The sequence below is a fragment of the Neolamprologus brichardi genome, chromosome 7, assembly GCF_056152115.1.
Source record: "Neolamprologus brichardi isolate AB-2024 chromosome 7, ASM5615211v1, whole genome shotgun sequence".
Taxonomy (NCBI): domain Eukaryota; kingdom Metazoa; phylum Chordata; class Actinopteri; order Cichliformes; family Cichlidae; genus Neolamprologus; species Neolamprologus brichardi.
Window position 1 is genome coordinate 43,655,838 of NC_142110.1, and position 22,725 is coordinate 43,678,562.

The window sequence follows — 22,725 nt, forward strand, 5'->3', positions numbered from 1 at the left end:
AAAAAAAAAAACCTCATAACATTTTTTTTTCTTTAAAGATTTTTGATTGCCATTTTTCCGTGTGAAATAACTAAGTAAACAAAGGCTTTAGTGGACCTGTCTTTCTCTCTCTTCGGCCTATTTTTCCAGCGTACACATTAGCACGCATCCGCACATAATATCCAGTTATCTGATGCATTGTTTTATACTGAGACGAAGCGTCTTCTTTTTCCAGTCTGATCTTGTTTAATAAAGTTAAAGCAAATCTACTCTTTCATTTTAGGGACGCTCCGTGACGTCAAACCCACGGCTTTAATCGCAATGCGCATGCGCTTTGTTTCAGAAGCTAGACTGCATTCGACGGCACGAGCGATGTTGTGACTTCAGCGAGTCAGCTGCTAATTGCAGTGCATTAAGGGGGGTTAGCAATGGTCTCTGCTATTTAGACCGGTTTTCTTCTTTTGAGTTTAATGCCGGGGCTCGTTTCGCCTGTACGGACGCTTAGGCGACAGAAGTCAGGACCTCCTGTATATAAACAAAACGCAGCGAGCTGCTTTTTAAGGTGGCACCACCGAGACAGCAGCTAGGAAAGTCGTTCGTTAAGTTAGCTAACTTCATGTTGGCCGCACTGTCAAAGATGGAGCTTGCTTCACGGCTTTGTCAGAAGTAACACGATTTAAACAAAAATAAAAACTTCAAAACGTATCCGTGTTAACATGAGAGAAGAGGCCGGTTTGAAAGGTAGGCAGCCTATGGCAAAAGAAAGAGGGGCTGAACGTCGCTGCAGCTGGCCCCAGTTGACAGAGGAGAAAGGACTCTCTAACAAGAAGAGTGACCTGAGGTCTCCTGGTCATCTGTCCAGGTCTTAGTAGTGTAAAAATAAAGACTTTGGCTCGACATGGAGACGGTGGGGAAATTTGAGTTCAGTCGGAAGGACCTGATAGGACATGGCGCATTTGCTGTGGTCTTTAAAGGTAGACACCGAGAGGTGAGTATTACCCCTTTGCAAGTTTATAATACGTTTTATTGCTGCTATAAACAAATCCATTGTCTTTTTTTAAGGCAGATTTGTTGCGCTGTTAAATGTAGGTCGCCATCTGGTGTAGTTGTTGTCATTGTACGCCCTTAAGAGGCCTAGTCTCACATACAGGATGTTCCTTGAAATAACAAAGCTATATTAAAAAAAAAACGTTGAAATACTTTATTTAAATACCTGCGACACATTTTATGAAAGCATGCCTGGTTATTGTGTGACTGCCTTTATTTTTGTGGCTGGCTTGTGGTGCAGATGTTGTGTGTCAGCGTCGCTAATGTAAATATAGGCCACCAGACACGTATTGTTTTCCTTAGAAAGCTCCACACTGAGGCCAAATAGACATGTTCAAACATGTACTACACCCAGAATGGATGGATATGAAATGGAAATTCTCCATCCTGAGACATGTAATCCACTCAGGGGATCATGTGGGCCTGAAGCATCTATGTAGCTTCTTTACTACATTGGCAGACAGATAATTTCACCCCGTTAGAGCTCTTCGCTCTCTGCGGACTTGCTTGTTTTTCCTAGGATATTTAAAAGTAGAATGGGGACCTTCAGCTTTCGGGCCATTCTTCTGTGGAACCAGCTTCCAGTTTGGATTCAGGAGACCGATACTATCTCTACTTTTAAGACTAGGCTTAAAACTTTTCTTTTTGATAAAGCGTATAGTTAGGGCTGGATCAAGTGGACCTGAATCCTAAGATAAGCTAAAACTTTATTGATCCTACAGCAAGGAAATTTGTGCGTTACCACAGCTCAGGTACAGAGAGCAGAAGAACACAAAGTTATGCTGCTATATGTCTAGGCTGCTGGGGGATTCCCATAATGCATTTAATTATCTGTTGTTAATATTTGGCTCTTGTCAACAGCGTGCACTTTTCCTGTCCTCCTCTCCTCACCCCAGCCGGATGCAGCACATGGCTGGCTGCCCCTCCCTGAGCCTGGTCCTTTTAGACCAGGAAGTTTCTTCCTGTTAAAGGGGAGTTTTTCCTTACCACTGTTGCCAAATCTCTTGCTTATAGGGGATCATATGATTATTGGGGTTTTCTGTTTTCTTTGTGTTATTGTTTGGTCTTTACCTTACAATATAAAGAGACTTGAGGCAACTGTTGTTATGATTTGGTGCTATATAAATAAAATTGAAGTGAACTGAATAATTTTCATCCGCTGTTTTCAGTGCATTTTACAATACAGGTAGTGAACTGCCTATAATTTTGCTGGAAGGTCAGAAAATCCACTGCCAAGGTCACTGCAGTGATTTATATGAAATATGGTGCATGGGAGTCTGCCTTAAAAAGAGAAGAAAACCCTTAGCAATCAGACCTTCTGGCTGTTTACACTCTCAGCAAGTCATTGCCTTGTAGGCCAACACTCCATGGTAGTCAACAAAAAAATATGCCATAGTGTGACACTTTACATTTCCTTTTACCAAACCATACATTTGACAGATGGCAGTGCAGTGAGACAAAGTGCAGACTCTTTCTGACATTCGAGCACACCTCATTCTCTGCAGTGTTTTATTTCTTTCTTCAAATGACTTGAGTTTCTGTGCTCCAGAAACATGACTGGGAGGTGGCAGTAAAATGCATCAACAAGAAGAACCTAGCCAAATCTCAGACTCTGCTGGGGAAGGAGATCAAAATACTGAAGGTAAGTCAAGTTCAGAGAGAGACAAAAGAACACCCCCTGCCTAGTGTTCAACATCAGATTGATTGATGTATGTTTTCGTAGTTAAATCTGTCACCTGGCATCTGAACCTGTGGGAGCTGTGGTAATATGGTATTCACAGCTGGCCACGTGCCAGATGTGTTAGTGAAATATGAGGAGTGGTTATCTCAGCATGATTGTCTTACTAAACACAGAGTTTGTTATAGTGAAAATCAGTACTCAGAAGCTTCTCACAGACTACAAGAATGCCCTGACCTGAACAAGCATGTAAAAAGAAACAATATGTGACCTGAAGTATTTTGTCTTTTCTGTAGGAACTCAAGCATGAGAACATTGTTGCTTTACTGGACTTTCAGGTATGTAGCATCACATTCACAAGTGTCAAAATCACATGTTAAGGTTTCTCATTTTTCCCTGTTAGACAGCAGCTGAAAAGCGGAGCAGATGGGCTGCTGGATGTGGCTTTTCCACATGACCCACTTGTGTCTCATGCAGTTTGCACAGTTATGGCTTACCTATTTGTTAAATGAGGCTTTCCAACATTTGTTTGTTTTAAAACTGTTTGTTTCTGCTCTGGCGACTCTGGTTTTGTGGCCTGTTGAACCTGGCCAACCCTTCTAGTGCTTAAATTCTCTCTGCTGCTACGTGGCCTGTTCTTGATGGCCTCCTTTTATTAAGTCTTTCTTTGAAGTGTAGCAATTTAAGTTGTGCTTGTAGGCAGAAACAAGTTGATCAGGGCACAAACTACTGTTTTAATGCTTCTTTACCAGTTGTTCATGGTTAGAGAAGCAGATATCTTGGCTCACCATAATAAACAAAAGGTGTTGCCTTTTTAATCAGAGTCCACACTCTCAGTGATGTCTCTGTGATGGCCGCACCTGCTAGTTAGTTTAGATATATTGTCCCTTACTTCCCCACACAAACTCTTATCTGAACTCACCAGGTGTTTCTTCTGTCTTTGTAGTTTTTGATTAACAAACTGCCATCTGGTTTAAAAAAACATCAAATGTGCAAATTCTGCTAATTTCAAAGGCTGCGTTGTTCTTGCAGACTAACAGCAGGTAGCTGATGCTGTGTCTTTGAAGAAACTGGTCTGGAACAAATCTCTTAAAAATGTTTGTAATTTTAAAAAGTTGCATAGAAGTTTTGAAGGTTGTTTCATTGTGATCTGCTTATTTATTTTTAAATGAAATGTGAATCCTTGACTCTAAGAACTGAGATGAGATCCTCCTTCTCTGTTGTGTGAAGAGAAAATGAAAACTGTGCACATATTGAAAGTTTCATTAGCGGACTGGGGGTTTGAGCTATCATTCTCTGCCCATATCGGTTAAGCTTGACAGCTTACTCATAATGGAAGAACAGTGTTGCATGCTATCATATGAGCTGCTTGCTGCTTACACACTAAAGCACAATCCCTTTGTTGTTTTGCTGAAATAATTAACAACAATCATTTCTCTGTACATGCAGAACCTTAAAAAAAATACCCTGCTCTCTCTTTATCGTTCGTGCTGGCTGTGGATAGTTGGAGCTGGGCTCTAAGATTACAGGTTTGTTGTGGCACAGCAGCCGACAGTGCTGATCTTCTTAGCTGGCGATCCAGTCATCTATCTAATTAGGTCCTAAAGAAACTGACACCAAACCAAGCTCTGGAAACCAGCAATGAAAGGGACTGAAGATGGGTTTGCAAGTCAAATATTTGTGTATTGTAGGCTTACAATTTTGAAGGGTTAGTGTTACTCATCTGGGTCCAGACCTTTGAATCTGTATGCTGTACTCAGATCGACTGATCTGTCTTGATATTAAACCATTGTTTGCCAGTTGAAAAAGTCAACTAGCCAGTCAGAGCCATGGCCACGAATAACACCATTGTCAAGATCTTCTCAAGCTGTACATCTAGTGACATATAGAAAAAGAAACCCTTTCACCTGCTGTCAGCGTACGACTGAATATTGGCTAAAGAATTCAGACTCATTCAAACAGGGTCAAGTTGGCAATCGCATGCAATCTGTTTCTGATAATAAAGCGATTAGTTGAAATTGAAGCTGAAGTTCACACGAAGTCCAACCAGAGTCTCACAGATTTGAAAAAGAAATCTAGAAATTTTATTGAACTGCCAAATGACAACCTTGGTTTAATTTCGGAATATAACCAGTTGGCAATCAGCTGAGCCAAACCCCAAAGTCCAGTTTTCACTCGAATGTGACTGAGTCATTATAACCCAGGACATAGTTCAGATTTTTTTTTATTGTAAGCTATTACAGTGCCATGGCCATCCACCACAACACCAAACCTCTTATTTAACTATTTCATCGAATGTTATTTACCTAGGTTAGTGTTTCCCCACCGCCCCTAAACTCACTGGTTGCTTGTGTTTGGCCGTCCATCTTTAATAAAGCCAACGACAACTATTGAGAAAGCCTGACTCAGCTGAACTGTATAAAACAGTCTGGCCTCTGACTGCTGGCTTTAGTGAGATACTGAATCGAGGTCAGAGAAAGACAACAGTCGTCTGTTGCCATGAGATAAGAGAGGTTTTTGAAATGGGCTTGACTACCCTTCACAGAGTTTTCTTTTTTCTTTTTTCTTGTTTTTAAATAAGTTTTGGACTGTTTCCAAAGTGCACAATAGATGTTTGAGTTTCTGTGGTTCTCAGTAAGGAATAATTTCTAAATTATCCATTATTTGTTTTTTATCTTGGTGTTGATGTGAGAAAATATGACTTGCTTGTTACTGATTCACACTTGTCACCCGTTGCTTTGTTAATGTTGGTGAGGACAGAGTTCACCTTCTGTGTCAGTAATTGTTTTTTTTATTGTTGTTTTTGGCTTTTTAAGGATGCACTAATTGAATTTTTGGGTGGTATATAAAATCATTTGGCCACTAGCCAGTGCCTTTTTTTGTCTTTGTTTTGTGTGGTATTTATTTCCACTCAGATTCCTAATTTCTGATGGCAGACATACAATTCAAGTTTTTTTAATCCACGCCACCTCCATATTTATTGTGTAAGAAACAAAGAAAAAAAGAAAACAGATGTTTCAGGGGTATCAGTTGGTTCTGCCTATAAAGACCAAATGTTTTAATCCTCCTCCCATTGTGCAACTTTTATAGACTTGTCGGTATCTGTATCTGGATTTTAGCCACTTATTTTCACTTTTCTGCAGCTGTTTAAGCTGCTTGATACTTCTAGTCTAAGTCACCTCTTTAGCTTGCTTTAACATGAGTGGTGTGTACAGGAACCATCTGTTCCTTCTGCTTTGTCTGCCACTGGCGTGTGTATGTTTACCCCCACTCTTCTTATCTCCCTTCTCTTTAGGAAACTGCTAGCTCAGTGTACCTGGTAATGGAGGTAAGCTTACTGGGATGTTTGGCTTTGTTTGCTCAGCGCTGTATTGTCTGAACTCTAACAGGGCTAAAATTAGCTGTCTCCTCAGGCATCTGTGGGGGGGGGGTTAAATGCTAACAGCCAGTACTCTTTTTGCTGTGATTTGATGCTGTTGTCCTGATTATGAATTAGAGGGGGAAAAGGGCATAAATGGAAGGAGTTGTGTGTTCTCAAATTGCTTTTGATGCTTTTGATGCTCATACTCTTGTTTTGTGCATTTTAAATAATTTCTTCAAGGGAACATGCCAGACTATGTTTTATCCATGTAAATTTTGTTTATAGTATTTGTCAAAGCGATTAAAATTGCTTGCTATTTTTGTTAATGTATGTTGTAAAAATACATATACACTCACTAAACTTTTATTAGGTACACCTTGCTAGTACCAGGTTCGATCTCTGACTTCTTTGACTTAAGAACTGGCTCAGATCTCGGTGGCATAGATTCAAGAGGGTTAGGTCTATATCGACTTGATATCATCACACAGATGCTGCTGATTTTTTGTGGATTCGTGCTTTCATGTTGTTTACACCAAATTCTGAACCTACCATCTGACTGTTGCAGCAGAAATCAAGACTCATCAGCTCCGGCAACATTTTTCCAGTTATCTGTTGTCTAATTTTGGTGACCTCCCCCTTTACTTGAAGTCCCAGTATCCTGTTTCTTAGCTGACAGGAGTGGCACCTACTGTGGTCTTCTGCTTCTGTAGTCCACCTTTTTTAAGGTTCGACATATGCATTCAGAGGTTTGCAGATGTCTTCTGCAAACCTTGGTTTTACCAAGTGGTCATTCACCTGTGGCCTCAGGAAGGTATTTTACATGGAGAACTGCCGCTCGCTGAATATTTACTTTTTTGTGGATCACTCTCTGTGGTCAGATGATCAGGTGTACCTAACAAAGTGGCTAGTGAATGTACACAACATTGACAGCCAGGCAGAAGAACTTTGGATTTCTTAGCCTCATTTTAATCGTCTGCTGTCAAATGTGTTCTGTCATGTACTATGCTATTAAAATAAATATATACAATTGCTGTCTAGATTTATACCACAAGTCAAAATCAGATTTCTTTATGCTGATCTGTGTGTCTGAGAGATTAAACTACTTGTGAGGCAGCATTTTACGGCCTCACCTGTCACAGCCTGTCCTTTTCTGGGTTCATTCATATTAATGCTGGGAATGGGAACAAGGGTATAAATCTGTAAACACATCACTCTTCGGCAAATCACTCTTCTGATCTCTGCTGCTTTCTAGTTGTTTCAGAGGCTGTGTGATCTCAGAGTTTTTTTCTCTGTGGTTACACCTCAGTCCTCGGTGCTACCTGTGTTTTCTAATGCTATTCCTTTTCATCTCTCTCCCCCTCCCCTTCATTCCTGCCCTGTCACTATTTTTAACCACAGTACTGCAACGGCGGCGATCTCGCTGACTACTTACACTGTAAGTGCAACAGTTCATCTACTTATGCTCAATGTACTCAAAATGCTTCTTAATCCAAAAAATCAGTTAAATCAGGAATAAAATCTTTGCTCAAAAGTCTTTCTAGATCTAAAGCAGGCCCTGAAGGCCCTTCTCTTTTATCTAAACACAACGATTATATTCGTTTCCTAGCAAACGAGATGAAAACTGGACTTTTGACATATTTTCATATGTATGTAAATGATGATATTTGGCATAGACATGTGTTCAGGAAAGAGAGCTTAAATTTCAGAAATAAGAGAACAGCAGAGCAACCATAGAACTAAAAAATCGATTCTGCAATGATGGCCAAATCATCAATAGTCTTAATTATAACCTTAAATTAGTAAAAGCCTCCAGTAAAGCACTTTGTGACAAAACGTTTATGTTAAAGAATTTGTCAGAGTGATTTCTCAAAGGGAGGTGCTGGTTATGACAGTTATTTTTCTGTCACCTCCCAAGACTAAGGTCACTCAGGTCACATCTTTGTTTTGTGAGACTTCAGGCTTTCGTGTTTAGCCCTAAAAGCAGCAGCAGATTTGGCTTGTCACTAACAGATTTGGACCTAAAATTTTAATAGTGCCTAAAGAATAATCAGACCAGAGACACCTCTCTGCATTGTTCTTCTGTCTTTTAATAAACACAGTACAGTGTTTGATCATATACTTAGAGCCACCTTGTGCTCACTTTTGAGTCAGAATGGTAGCAAACTGGGAATTTCTCAGCACTACAGATTTTCCCAGCCTCAAATAGCCAGGACCATCAATTCATTTGTGATATCTGTCAAACTTCCTGTAATTTTGCACCCAGACTCTAAATAGAAATCCCATCCTATTCTATTAATAGCCAGCATGATTGAAAAATGGGTTTGGATCCTCTCCCCATTGTAATAAATGACCTAGACTGCTTCTAGCTCAAGGCGAATACAGCATGTCTTTAAAAGTCTGCTGGAAGGGACGTGGACATGGAGCAATTGTAGTCAAGGAAGTGTCCATAACGCAATACTGTATCATTTTGAGCTGGAGACACAAAAGAGGACGTGGCAGTTGGGTGATATTAGAGAACACAGGAATAAACACACGCTGCAGATAATTTAGGAAATGTATTAAAATGATCTGTTGCATAAAATCATTGTATTCCAACTATAAACTAAGAGAGATTCATTCAGCCCGTGATAGGTTTACTGATATCATCATGTTGTGTCCTCATTAAGAAAATGCTACTTGCATAGTAACCTGTAGGATTCACATCAAAGTTAGTGATTAATTGATATTTGCTTTGTGTTTTCCTGCAGCTAAGGGCACACTGAGTGAGGACACTATTCGAGTTTTCCTGCAGCAGATTGCAGGAGCCATGAGGGTCCTACAATCCAAAGGAATAATTCACAGGGACCTCAAGCCACAGAACATCCTGCTTTCTTACCCACCAGGATGCAAGTCACACTCCAACAACACCTGCATCAAGATTGGTAGGTTTGATTATGTGAGAGTCTTTAAGGCGATTATACATAGTTTTTTGTTTTTTTAAAGCATTACAACACATTTAAGCTCTGTATTATCTGTTGATTAATATGCCAAACAAGAATACATTTTTTTAAAGTGATGGCAAAACATTTACAAATATAAAACTTGTGGGATTTAAAGCAGCTGAACAATTTACAGGAGCAAAAAAATAATTGAATCTCATAAAGCTCCTTATGGAAATTCCTACAACGTAATCAACTTTTCTATAGACAGTTTTATTGCAATGGGATCTCATAATGATTTCCCTGAGGTAATTGATTACCCCAAGCTCAGAAGGCTAAACTTGTTTGAAGAAATTGATTACATATAGAATTTCACGTTTTACCTCTGCAGTGTTGCTATTGTTCTTCTGAGAGTGCACACTGTTTAAAAATGGCGCAAAGCGAAGACGCTTTCTACAACTACAAGTTGCACTTGTGTAATCCAGTTTAAACTTGATTGATGTGGTAGAAGATGATATTGGTGCAACAGAAAGTAATCAATAAGTGTCTGGCTATTGGTGACTCTATTCATAAACATGAAACTAGAAACCCCAGTGGACACAGTCAGAAGTATTCCAGGTGCCAGAGCAAATGACATGGAAGTAAATTTGAAATTCCTGGCTAAGGCTATGGAGCTGGTGTGTAACTTTACCAAAATAATGTCATACTCTGTAGTTTTCTCTGATCCCATCCCCAGTCGGACCAAGAGTGACATGTTTAGCTGTATGTCACTAATTGCTGGCTGTCTGAGTGGCGTCCAGCATACAATGTGGGCTTCATAAATAAATGGAAAACTTTCTGGGAAAAACATGGTCTTGTCAGGAGAGACAGCAGTGCACACCAGCCGTTTAAAGTCTTCTCCCACAGAGGCTGATTATTTTGTTACGTGTTACAGCTTCATTGTATACATCGGTGAAGGCAACAGATCAGAGATGCCTGATTCCCTGGTATAATTCACAATGTGCCTTAAAAGGAAATGACTTAAAAAAGAAGAAGAAATGGTGTTTCATTCATTTAAAGTCTCCTTGTTTTTTTTATTTTCACCTTCTTTTCTCTTTCCCATCACCCCAACCAGTCGTGGCATATGCCTGCCCCTCTGTGAGCCAGAGTTCTTCCCATTAAAAGGACATTTTTCCTTCCCACTGCCGCCAAATGCTTGCTCATAGGAAGCTGTCTGATCGTTTGTGTGGGGCTCTAATATTGTAAGGCCTTTACCTTACAATATGAAGTCCCTTGATGTTATATAAATAAAACTAAATTGTATTAAATTGAATAATTATGAAGTATCTTTCCCAAGTGAGTGAGAGCAAGTGTGTTCAGCTGTTTGGAAGCTCTACTAGTCCCTAAGCCTATTAATTTTTTCCCCTCTAGAGACTGAATGCATAGCAAAGCCACCGCAATTTCAAACAAGCTGACTGCACACACACACACACACACACACACACACACACACACACGCTGTACCTACACAAGGTTTGTTCGCAAGTGGTTTGTTGATTCGTTTAAGAGGCTGAGTGCATTTTAGACATTTAAGAGTTATTGTTTATAAAATGTATATACAGATTACAAAATTATGACTTAATAACAAACAAGCAAACAAACACTTAAATGATCACACGAGGCTAGCTCCAAAAGTGAGTCGGGCCCCATCTTGAAACACTGTCTGGTATTAGGAGCTCATCTGACTAAAGGCAAAGTTTCTGTCGCCTTTAACCAGATTTTTATTAACACCTCTGCACAGAGGTGTTAAAGATAAGGCCCAAGGGCCAGAACTGGCCTGCAAAAAGCCAAATGTGATTGCTTTGACTGCTAAGATGGAGAAATTTACGTCGGTTTTAAAGCCTTACTGACAAAAGTAAGTCTCCTGACAAACTGCAACAAAGCATTTAAATAATGCATAAGCAATCAAATGAAAGACACTAAGGTGTTCTCTCATTGTATTATATTAAATAACAGAAAACTTGTATAGGAATACAGTATTAGGCTATGTTTGTTCAATGCATCTATACTGTGGAAATGATAAAGTCAACAAGCCAGTGTGCTACATTGATCTTCTGTGGTTGAGAAGTGTATATAATATAAGTGCCAAGGGAACAGTTAGATATATATATATATAAGCTTTAATTACGTCATAATTCAAAGTAAACTCCAGTGTGATGATACTAAATTTCCATGAGCTTAACTAAATCATAAGCTCGCGAAGACTCGCCCATTATCGCTCAAGTATTGCATATTCTTTTGTTTGTTTTGCTAGTCTGTTTTTCCATTTTTCTCTTATTTAAATGATTTTTTTTGCCACAGTGTAAATATTATGAAGGTACACCTGGATTCTTTCTGGTACCAAATATTTAGTCATCCTTCTCTTTTCCCTTTTTTTCTTTATCCCCGCCGTTCCTTCCCTTCTGGACGTTTATGTCCACAGCGGACTTTGGCTTTGCGAGGTACCTTCAGAACAACATGATGGCAGCCACGCTCTGTGGATCCCCTATGTACATGGTAAGCACAATTTGGGTGATTTTAACTGATGAAATGGAAATAACTGTTTAAATGTGAATAAATGTTTCAGTTGGCAGATTCAAATATGGTGATTTTAGCTGTTTGAGATTGTTGCAGTCCTATTCATTCATTTATTTGTTACATTTTTAACTAAATGCGATTTGTAAAACAATGCAGGGATGAATATAATATCAATTTAATAATCAATTGTCCCTCAAAGTTTTAAAATTGATCTCACCTCCCCTTTTTAATTTTTCTCACCAGGCTCCTGAAGTAATTATGTCCCAAAACTACGATGCCAAGGCTGACTTGTGGAGTATAGGAACAATAGTGTTTCAGTGCCTGACTGGAAAAGCTCCTTTTCAGGTAAAATAAAAGTTTACAATATCCAGAATGATTCTTGGCCAAGCCAGGGGGGGGGGGGAGGCGGGCACGTTTTTTTTTGTTTTGTTTTGTTTTTCTTTCCTTTCCAGAATTCTGAGAAATAAGTCAGAATTCTGACTTTAATCTCAGAATTTTGAGAAACAAATTCTGTAAAAAAAAAAAAAAAAAAGAAGAAGAAGTCGGAATGCTGAATTCTGACTTTTTTTTCCCAGAATTCTGGAAAAGAAGATGTGCCCACTTTTTTTTTTTTTTCCCTCCGGTGGCCCAAATCCTCTTCCGTAACAAACTTGAACTTGAAGTCAAACCCGTATTTGGTGTGTCCACTCTGCGCCTTTAAGAGAGCTCCAGTTTTAGGCTTTTCTAAACTGTTATGTTGGGGCATATCATCTATTTCAAGGCCTTCAGATAATCTTTTTGCTGAAGATTGTTATTTACGACTGCATGTTTTGGACCACTGGCATGTTGAACTTTAAGACTGAAACCAGGCACATGCATCCCTGATGATAGGATGTGATAGGATATGGATAAAAACCTCAAATCAAAAGTGCCTGAAACATTGGAATATCAGCTCATTGTGAGGATGTGATAACTAGCACACAGATTAGAAAATATTTTTGCTTTTGTCATTTGCTCCAAATCTGTGGGCATTCTTGCAATAGCAGTACAGACTGCACACCAGCAGGGACAAAACAACAACTCCAGCATTGTGACTTCTTTATTCTCTTTGTCTTTGGCAGCTACAGTCCTGCACTGCTTCTCTCTACTGAATTCCTTATAACTGCTCTAACATCACACATAAAAAAAAAAAAATCTCCCTTTTGTTTTTCCTCAGCTTGTATCGGGCTAAATGTAGATTAAAGATGCCAAATGTGGACGTTGACAATGGTGTTAAAATGAAGCGTAATATAGCAAAAGCTGTTGTGTGTTCTTCCTCAACTGATCCAAAAGCATTTTTAAATTACCAGCTTTTCCTTGTTCTCTGATATATCTATATAAAAGTTGTTAGTCAAGTAAATGGAGTGTGTTGTTTGCAGTGCAGTGACAAAACCTGATATAATAAAAATGTATACGGCAATGGACTAGAATAGTGTAATCGTGTAATTACTCTGTGTGTATATGCATACTCTTACAGACTTTTTCCAATATATCTGTGACTTTTTGCCATCTTCAGGCCAGCAGTCCCCAAGATCTCCGGCTGTTCTATGAAAAAAACAAGAATCTCAGCCCCAAGTAAGAAATTATGTTGAAATGACGATATGTTTAAAAAAAAAATGATGAAAAATGATGTCCTAGTTTTCTGCATTTATTATAAAGGTATTTCTTAGAATATAAGTATTGTTTGGATGTTTAGTGCAGAACCAATCTGAAAGTTGTGGCTTATTAAGATGCCATATTGTAGGTCAGCTTATCAAAGACCTGGAAAAAAGCCATAAATCATTAATTTATTTTTGTTTGCTAATACACATAAATTGCCTCAGAAATGTCTTAATCTAGAAAATCTATACAGAGTGAAGCGTAGGAGTTGAAGGTTTTGCTGTATGTAGAGTTGTGACCTTTTAATCATTTGCATGAAGCAAAGACTGATTGTTGTTGTATTTGTTTTACAGCATTCCCAGAGAGACTTCAAGCCACCTGAGGCAGTTGCTGCTGGGTCTGCTGCAGCGCAACCACAAAGATCGCATGGACTTTGGTCAGAAAACGTTTTACGTTCATTCATACTCTACATATTTCACTCATGCATGTTTGGATCAAACTTTGTTTATGCAAAAGATGTTGTTACAGTTTCTTAGTTTGTTGCATGCAGAGGAAAACTGTGAACTTCTTCTCATTAATTATATTTATTCTCCCTGGTAGATGACTTTTTTTGTCATCCTTTCCTGGAGGCTAGCTCATCTGTGAAAAAGTGTAAGTAAGAATAAACAGCACTACTTCCTTAGTTAGGTTTAATATAGATACAAATACAAAATATGTTCCATTTGCTTCAATAGAAAATATAACCCTAAAAATAAAACAAGGTGGCTGAAGCAATGTTTACAGGATGAGATCTGATAGTCAGGCCAGTCACGTAAAGATAGAACGGGTGTTATAACACCTTGGAAGTCCTGTGGACTTTAATTCTGAACACACAAAGTTTCTTTTTTCAGAAACTAACAACTGTGTTGAATTTCATTTCAGCAACTCCTACTGTGACCATGACTTGTTTGCCCAGCTCTGCATCAGCCAGCTCTTGTAGCAGCTCTTCCACGTCTCACCTCGCCTCACCACCGGTTTGTGTTTGTTATTTCTTATATTTCCTCCAGCATTTCCCCCAGAGAGAGGGGACGAGCACGAACACCAAAAGTTCCCCAAAGAAGCCAAAAACTTTTTTAAATTTATCGTTTTTTTATGTGCACTAATTTCCCAAAGCGGCGACCTCTGGAGGAAAACAGAGATTTTTGTATTTACTTTTTTTTGATGAGTGTAAAGTTTTATTTGCATTCATAGAAGCAACAGCTTTTTCACCTTTCCCTTCTCTGATGACTAATTTATACGTTCCTCCTCTGTGTTTAATATGCCACCTTCTGTCTCCCTGTCTCTGTAGCAGTCGCTTGCTGAGATTCAGCAGTTGCGAGCCAAAGCTCTGGCCTCTCCCACCCAGGAGGCCACTGGTTTTCTCCTTAAGGACTCGTCTGGAGGTGGCGGCAGCAGCAAGAACTCCTCCTCCTGTGACACAGATGACTTTGTGATAGTGCCTGCTCACTTCACCAGTAAGAAAACTTTTCTTTTTCATCGAGTGCCTGCATAAACATTACATGGAGCTCTTCAGTAGCCTTGAATTCATCTTGTAGCCTTTTTTCTTTCCACAGACTGACATTTATATTGCATTTCTCAAGCTGAAGCACTGTGCTATGAGGCTGTTCAAGTTTATAACAGTTTTGTTTTTGTTCACCAGGTGAGCTGACAAGTGAGAGTAAAGTGCTGCAGGACAGCCTAATGAACAGCGGGTGAGAAGCAAAAGCTAGTTATTCATTAATATCCAGCACAGCGGCTGATATGTTAATTAAATGCACTTCTTTGGCACTGTTACAGAATCGGGCTTATAGAGGAAGATAAATTATGTTAGTAATCACACTTATATTAGCTGTGAAAGTGTACGCCCTCTTAACTGTTCATGAATAACGTTGCGATGGTCTTATTCTCTTCTCCACTTTAATTAGCTCTCTTTTAGCTTCTGCTGGTCTGTGTAACCAAGCCAAAACACCACCACACTCGCCTTCCTACAGTGGATCACCAAGTCCTGTCAGGTAACTGCACACAGCCAAATCTTTTCTTATGGTGGTAAATGTGGGGGAGTTAATTAGGTGATCTCCTGATGAATTTGCAAGTTTGCTCACTTACAATGATATTAACAGTCTCTAATTTTTATTGTAGTTTAATTTTAAAGGAGGGACAAAAATTTAAAAAACACATTATTAAAAAAAGGTTTAAGTGGATTTGTGTGTCACTGAATGGAATAAGAAAAACTTGACTTGATGGAGAAACCCTTGTTGGCAAGCACAGCAGCAAGAGGTTTCTTGCAGTTGGTCAGCAGGTTTGAAACCATCAACTTTGGCCCACTCCTCTTTACAGAAATTCTCTAAATCCTCCAGGTTGCTTGGCAACTCGAAGCTTCAGCTCTATCCACAGATTTTTCTAAAGGACTAAGGTCTGGTCTGGGCCACTCCATCACTTAACCCTCTGGAGTCTAGGGTTGAATCGGCTGTTTTTGACCACCTTTGATTTTACCTTTATATTTTTCTTTTAAAAACTGTTTACCCTCCTTTGTTTGGTTTCAATGTTTTTAGCACAACCTCACGTCTGGCTTCACAGTAATTTCTGCGATATATCCGAATAGTTAGACTAATAGCTGAAACTACTTTCAAAATTAGAGACTGTGTATTTCTTTGTAAGTGAACAAATTCAACAGAATATTAAGTAATTACTTCCCCTATTGTATAGTTACATGGTGCAAGAAAGAAGCAGCTGGTAAAGTAATTTGGATTCAACTAAAGCACCGAAGGTTCATGCATGAAATTTTCTTCACTATAAACTGTCAGAAGGTTTTCAATTAAGTCAGTTTTATTAGTTTAACAAGCTTAATTGTCCCAGTGTTTATCTCTCTATTACATACACAGTTACTCCACAACTGTCATCTTAATCTTTTGTCTTGTGATGTTAGTCGATGTGTCGTTTGTACGTAAACATTGTGCAAATTAATAAGTCACATCTGCTTCCTCTGGAAAGTGTTAACTACGCATGTGTGTACAGAAGCACACAGACTGTCTACTCTCTTATCTAACTGTTCCCTTGGCACCCTCGGTTATTCTCACTGTTGTCAGGCCCAGCGAGTTCTCGCGGGGTAGCTATGGAAACCATGGTCAGTCATTGCCTATTCCAGTCCCCACTCAGGTCCAGAATTACCAGCGTATGGAGCAAAACCTCCATTCTACCAAACAGGATGGTTCGCCACGGTCTGCATCAAGAAACACACACACACATTTATAAATGTATAAACTCCACTGTTGCAAAACTAAATTTACAGGTTAGCTTTTACACTTCTTGATGGAAGTGCAGTGACTCATAAGACTCACTTCATTAGGCTGTCAACACCAGTGCGCCGCTGCAGCAGTGGAAGCTTGTTGGGCTGTGCTAGGACTGGACCTTCACCACCCTATGGGCAGGGGGCTGTCACCACCACCACCACCACCCGCAGGTTCTCCCTGGGAGGTGCCAGAACTTTGCAGCTCTCTCCTCAAGGTAACTTGAAGGCCATGCTTCACTTGCTTCTGCATCAACCTGGCTTAAAAATATGGAAACTGTAGAGTGATACAGTGCAAGCTTAGAGCTAACTGGTTGGTGCCAAACTCCAGTGACGATATTTGAAAGGTATTAAAACTACACCAGCCGGTTTTTGTCTGTTTGTAACCATATTATAAATTATAGATATTAGTTATAAGCAGATCAGGGAAAGTTTGTTTTGGTGCAAATGATTTCTAGAGGAGCAAAAACTGTTAAGGAAATCTGAAAATTGAGATTATTTTTCTCTCTGTTTGTTTTTTAAAGCTTAGTTGTACTTAATACTCCTGTCATTTATAACTTGTATAAATAAATCTACTTCTGTCATTTATATCGCAGAAATTATCTGAGTTGTTTAGGCTTTTGATGCACAATGACCTGCTGACATTTTTCTTTGTTTTTGAGTATTTTATAAATTGAATATGTGGGGCTTCTAAGCAGACAAAGACATTTTAAGGCATAAACTGGGGCTGCGTGAACATGCAATGAGGAGTTTTCTAACCTTTAACTGGAGGTTAAATTAAAATCCACTAACAAGTCCTCCTCACACAGAACCTTCTCTTCCCAGACATGTATGCTGTCGGGGGAGTTAGACAGGACTTGTCAATCTTTGCTAGCTTTGTTGTTTTCTAGGCCTGTCTGACACTTCATGTTGCATTGCCACCTGGTGTCTAGCAGCAGAAATATTCTGATCTCCTTCTGTCCCACTTTGCAGCTCTGCAGCACACTGAACCCAGGCTGAATTCTCAGCAGCAACCACAGAGGGCAGGACTTGGCACAAGGCTTCACAGTGCCCCCTGTCTGTTGGACTGTGCCACTGGTGGTGGCAGGCAAAAAATCCGAAAGCAGCACTCGGACCCTCTGGGTACTCCCTCAGCCGGACTCATGGCTGTCCGCCCCTTACACTCTTCTCCCAGACTGAGTGAGCTGATGCAGCGTAATCCTCTCCCCACTATTCTGGGCTCCCCCTCCAGGGTAGGTCTGTGTTTTGTGTGTCAAACAGAGAGAAAAAAATTTTTTTCTTTATGTACGCAAGACGAGACAAAACCACCAATTGGTTTAACCCAACCTTTCTAACCTTTTTCTTCGTCATGTTTTCTCTTCACCCAGGCCATCCCGCCATTTGAATTCCCCAAGACTCCGAGTTCTCCGAACCTGGTGACCTTCCTGACACAGCAGGGTATGGTCATAGGCTCTCCTTGCAGCAGGACTGCCCCAGCAGAGCTCAGAGACCTGGTACACCAAGCACCCACACCGGTCACCCATTCTCCTCATTGCATCCACAGATGGAATGATGATACCAAGAGCTTTGGAAGGTCGTGTTTTATTTCTGCTGTTCTTTGTTTTCTGTTCCCCGATGATGCAATCCACAAAGAACCAGGGTACACAGAGAAGCTTGTCATGTAAAATTAGTTTAAAACAGGCGATGTTGGGCTCAGGGGAGCACTTAAAAGCACACATTGCTGAGTTAAAATCTTTCTCTACCTTTTCTTTATTCTTTGGACTTTTTATTATGTAGTGTACTGTTTTATTATCCAAAAATGATGTAAATTATATTACAGAATATGTAGATAGATATGGCTAATTAATAAAATGAAGGAAATGAATAAACACCTTGTCTCTGTGTCATGTTTCTTTGAAGCAGGTCTCAAAGTGCCGGTGGTCTGTCCGACGTGCTGCTGATGGCTGCGTTTGGACCCGGTGGACCTGCAGGTGACCGAGGCAGCACAGAGAACCTGACCTCTGAAAAAGCCATAGACATAACAGGTAGACATGACTGTTGCATGAACGAAAAAACACACATTGTTCTGCAGTTTAACCACTGACGCGTGTAAAGGTTTGGAACTGATAGTGATTCATAGGGAGAAAAATGTCAAATTTGCTCACTCCTTCTGTTTCTCAAGGATCCCCGGGTGGCGGGGGAGGCTCTGGCAGCCCAGCACAGGTGGTTTTCACTGTAGGATCTCCACCTAGTGGCAGCACTCCACCCTTTACCTCCAGACAGAGAAAATACTCAGGTATTGTGCATGAAAACATGTTGACAGAGCTGAATACAAGTAATTAATCTCCAAATCGCATCTGCAGCACGTAAAAGTATTACGATGATTCACAGTCGGGCAGTACAGAGCTGAGTTTTTCATTTTAAGTAATGTGGAAATTAAATGTTCTGGTTAGCATAAGAGTAGGTAATATATATATTTTTGTATTTATGAACAATCAGGAAACATGAATACCAGCAGCCAGCTGCACTGATGAAAAATGATTGCCTCGGGCATTGGGTGTAACATTTCTGCCGTCTCTTTCCCTGACTGCAGGCTCATTCACTTCAGGCAGCCCTGCAGGCTCCTTAACCAGCCGTCACCCTCCGACAGGCACCTGTTTGGATGGCTTTGAGGCTTCTTCCAGTCCTCGTTACAGTTTCCCCGATCCCATCACAGCCAACATGGGCGGTCGCGTCACCTTCGAGGCTCCCGAGCTGCCCGAAGAGACACTGATGGAGGTGAGATGCCAGTTTCCACATGCCTCTGGAAAGTAATGAGGATGGAGTCTTCTGTGTTCAGAGCTTGTGTGTAGCAGTGACTTTTCCTGTTCTTGTGTACATCAGTCAGGGTGATCTTGAACTAAAGAGTACTCAGTATGCCTTTAGAGAGTGTTGGCTGTAAGGAATGATGGAAAACAATGTCATTGAGGTGTTTGGGTCTTTTTTTCTTTCTTTTTAGTTCACGACACTGTAGAAAAATAATTTAAGGTAAAAGCTGAAATGGATTCATGGAAAGCACTGAATGACCTGTCTCTTTTTAAATCCTGGGCTTTTTTCACCCATGGAGATTGAATGCAAAACCTCATTCTGGTGTCCACTGTTTAAAATTCTGTCATTATACCCTCCCCTCCCTTTCTCTGCCTGTCTTTCTTCCGTGTCTGTCGGAGTTCAGCAGGAGCATACAGACACTGTGCAAAGGCTGCGGTTCACATTGGATTTTGCTCTGTGTCTAATGGAGGTGGCTGCTGCCCGTGGTGCTACAGTGACAAGGGAGCAGGGGGACTTTTCTCATCTCTCTCTCCTTCAGCAGCAGAGCCTGGTAGCAGATCAGATAAGCTCGCTGAGCCGAGAGTGGAGGTAAGGCCGTATCTGCTGTGACTGTGCGTCTTTGTTGGAGGAAATGATACCGTGGCGATTTCCTGGCTTTACGCCCCTTTTGGTGATAAGCCTCTGGGGTCTTGGACATTTTTATTAAATTGTATTGGTGTCTCAGATCTCTTACTATGGAAAAAAGAAATTGGAATACATTTAATTATTTTTATTTTTGTTGCTGTAATGTTAATCTAATTGTAAGCTTATATGCTTGAATGCGTCTTTGCTGCAGGACAAAAACTCTAAAGTAAAAGCAGCGGGTTGTAGTGAAGGAGTCATCATGTAGGTCATTTTGTGTTTTTATGCACCCGCGACTTTTTTTGTTGTGTACTTCAGCTTGAAATGAAGAATATTTGCATTTCGCCCAGAGAGTGCTGGTAGCAAATAGAAAAGAGAAAACTGCCCAAGTGCCTGCTGCTCAGGACACCATGGCAAAAGTAAAAAGCCCGAGGCACTCTCATTTGTAGAGGATGAGATTTTAGGCATTCTCAAGGTTTTTTTGTTTTTGTTTTTTTCTTTTCTTGGGAAGACTTTAATCTGAATTGTAAATGTAGTTGTTGCATTTGATGGTTTTTGACTGCCTCTAGTGAATTTTCTGATGCTGAATATTTCTTAAACATAAACCTGTGATTCAGATTTTTATCCTACAAGTATCGATTGTGTTTAATGTGTCATTTGTCCTTTTAGAATTGAGTTTAACTTAAAGTACTTTACGTGTGATTGCCTCCTCAGTCATGCAGAACAGCTGGTTCTCTACCTTAAAACTGCAGAACTCTTGTCCAATGCCTTACACACAGCAATGGAGCAAGTTAAACAGGGCAAGCTTTACCCATCTGCTACTGTCAAACAAGGTATAAGCCTTTTCATTTTTTCAGTGGCAGTCTTAAAAACATAAAATTGCCATGTGCAGGTTATATATATATAAATATATAAAAATAATTATGATTCATGTATTTAGTTGTTCTTTTTAAAATTTCTCTCCATATACAGTTGTGAGAAAACTAAATGAGCTGTACAAGTCCAGCGTGGCATCCTGCCGCTCACTCAACAGCCGTCTGGAGCGTTTCTTTACCCGGAAGCATCGCCTAATGGACCAAATCACCTCCATCACAGCGGAACGGCTGCTGTTCAGCCACACTGTGCAGATGGTAAACCGACAGAAAAGTTGGATAATTGAGAAATAGAGGAGAACATAGGGGGAAATTGACCAAAGAATCTTTATCAAGGTGCTGGTTTGGCTCACCAGGGTTGAGTAGGCAACCCATATGCCGTAATATTATTGTAGAGGCCTGGGTTTGAATCCGGCTTGTCTTGTCTTTCCCCTACTTTCTCTCCTAGCTTTCCGGTCAGCTCTTAACTGTTCTGCCACATTAAAAGCTTAACAGCCACCCCCCCTTTGTGTGGTTAGCATTTGACATATTATTTAATATAATATTTTACTCAAAACAAGATCAAACCTTTGACCTGAGCACTCTGTCTTCTCAGGTTCAGGCTGCTGCACTGGATGAGATGTTCCACCAGGGGGAAGCATCGGTCCTGCGCTACCACAAAGCTCTCTTACTGATGGAGGGCCTGTCTCTGCTGCTCACTGAACAGGATGACATCATCAGTGTTAGCAAATGTAAGTATCACCGTATCACAGTAACAGAAAATGTCCCCACTCAACATCAGCAGCTAAGAACCACCATTAATTCAGGAATGTTCCTCGAACTAACACTGTCATCGGTGGGAATCTGTGTAGATAAATTCAAAGTTTTTCATCGGTCCTGTGGTAATAAAGTCAAGTATGATAAGCTGCTTTATCATGACTTGTGCTTTTTTTTTCTTTCCCTTTGCTTTGTGTTTGCAGGTAAAGAGTGCATTGAACGGCGCCTCACAGCTTTGCAGGCAGGGCTCTGTATATGATAGCCCTGCACTATTTTGGGGAATGTGGAAAGTATGACAGTCGTTTGCACCCCGCACATTACTAACCAAATTTCCACACGCCTCTCATGGTTTTCCAAACACGTGTTGGACGTAAAGAGGATTTTGCTTCCGGCTCTGAAAATGCCAAGAAGACTCCCCTCACTTCAAGTATCGCATTCGGGAGCAATTATTTCCAAGTATTCACAATAGCCACATATGGTACTTATCTAAACGCATAGCTTTTCAAGATCAACAGATATCCTTGCTATGACCTTGCAGTGCGCGACTATAGACAAAATGGTCACACAGGATCACAAACTGGAGGGGAAGTGCTGTGGACATGTGCTGATTTAAAAAAATAAAAAAGTTGGCTTGTCCGACTGTCATCCTCATCAAATCTACATCTATTTTATACCCCTTGTTTGCTTTCCTGTGTTGTTTGTGTTCTTTTTTTTTTTTTTTTTAGCTTTTTTTTTTTTCAGCTTTTTTTTCCCTCTTTGGGGGTTTATGTAATTATTTTCTTGCTGACGGGAAGTGTACAGTATGCGGCATTACTACAATGTTTTTTGTGTATGTGTGTTTGCTTTAGATTAACTTTAGGTAACTAAACTGCTATATAGAAGAAGAAAAAACTGTCTGACACTTTAATGATTCTATACTTGCTTAATATCAAAGACCATGCCTTTTTGCTTGCACCGTGCGGTGTCGAAGGGATTAATTTGATTCGTTTTCTAAAAGGTGGCTGGTATTAAGGCAGAGAATGGGTCCAGAAAACACTCGTTACCCAGCGCTGAAGCGTGGGTATAGCTTTTCATTCAGAAGGGGCTGAACGTGGTCTCTTAGCATCTTTGATCACAATCATGTTAAAAATGCTGCAATAACCTGGACTATATTCTTCAGGTATACAGAAGCTTAGGTGCTGCTGGGGCTGGGTATGCCTTCACATGAATTCCACTTTTTTTTTCTGTCT

The 22,725-nt window shown here is 40.2% G+C and overlaps 1 protein-coding gene across 3 annotated transcripts; it reads left to right on the forward strand.

The window, feature by feature from the left end:
• Positions 1 to 314: 314 nt before the first annotated feature.
• ulk1b (unc-51 like autophagy activating kinase 1) lies at positions 315 to 22,309 on the forward strand. 3 transcript variants are annotated; one of them, XM_087843634.1, is made up of 27 exons: positions 315 to 967; positions 2,576 to 2,668; positions 3,001 to 3,042; positions 6,000 to 6,032; positions 7,464 to 7,500; positions 8,813 to 8,986; positions 11,445 to 11,518; positions 11,783 to 11,884; positions 13,074 to 13,132; positions 13,510 to 13,592; positions 13,757 to 13,807; positions 14,078 to 14,169; positions 14,484 to 14,649; positions 14,832 to 14,886; positions 15,100 to 15,186; positions 16,261 to 16,392; positions 16,521 to 16,678; positions 17,433 to 17,692; positions 17,828 to 18,033; positions 18,360 to 18,484; positions 18,622 to 18,735; positions 19,033 to 19,217; positions 19,651 to 19,835; positions 20,583 to 20,701; positions 20,841 to 20,998; positions 21,336 to 21,471; positions 21,700 to 22,309. In XM_087843634.1, the coding sequence occupies exons 1-27, from the start codon at positions 878 to 880 to the stop codon at positions 21,753 to 21,755; spliced, it is 3,072 nt and encodes a 1,023-aa protein (XP_087699760.1). In that variant the 5' UTR covers positions 315 to 877; the 3' UTR covers positions 21,756 to 22,309. The 3 variants fall into 3 exon arrangements, with proteins under 3 accessions (XP_087699760.1, XP_006788828.1, XP_006788829.1); XM_006788765.3 differs by having other exon boundaries at positions 18,363 to 18,484; XM_006788766.3 differs by having other exon boundaries at positions 14,835 to 14,886.
• The last annotated feature ends 416 nt before the right edge of the window (positions 22,310 to 22,725 follow it).

Bases quoted from the DNA above. Each gene is read 5' to 3' on its own strand.
- ulk1b (XM_087843634.1), top strand. From the start codon at position 878: ATGGAGACGGTGGGGAAATTTGAGTTCAGTCGGAAGGACCTGATAGGA. The intron at 13,808-14,077 runs GTAAGTAAGAAT...ATTTCATTTCAG, and splicing joins TAGCTCATCTGTGAAAAAGT to CAACTCCTACTGTGACCATG. The intron at 14,170-14,483 runs GTTTGTGTTTGT...CTGTCTCTGTAG, and splicing joins CTCACCTCGCCTCACCACCG to CAGTCGCTTGCTGAGATTCA.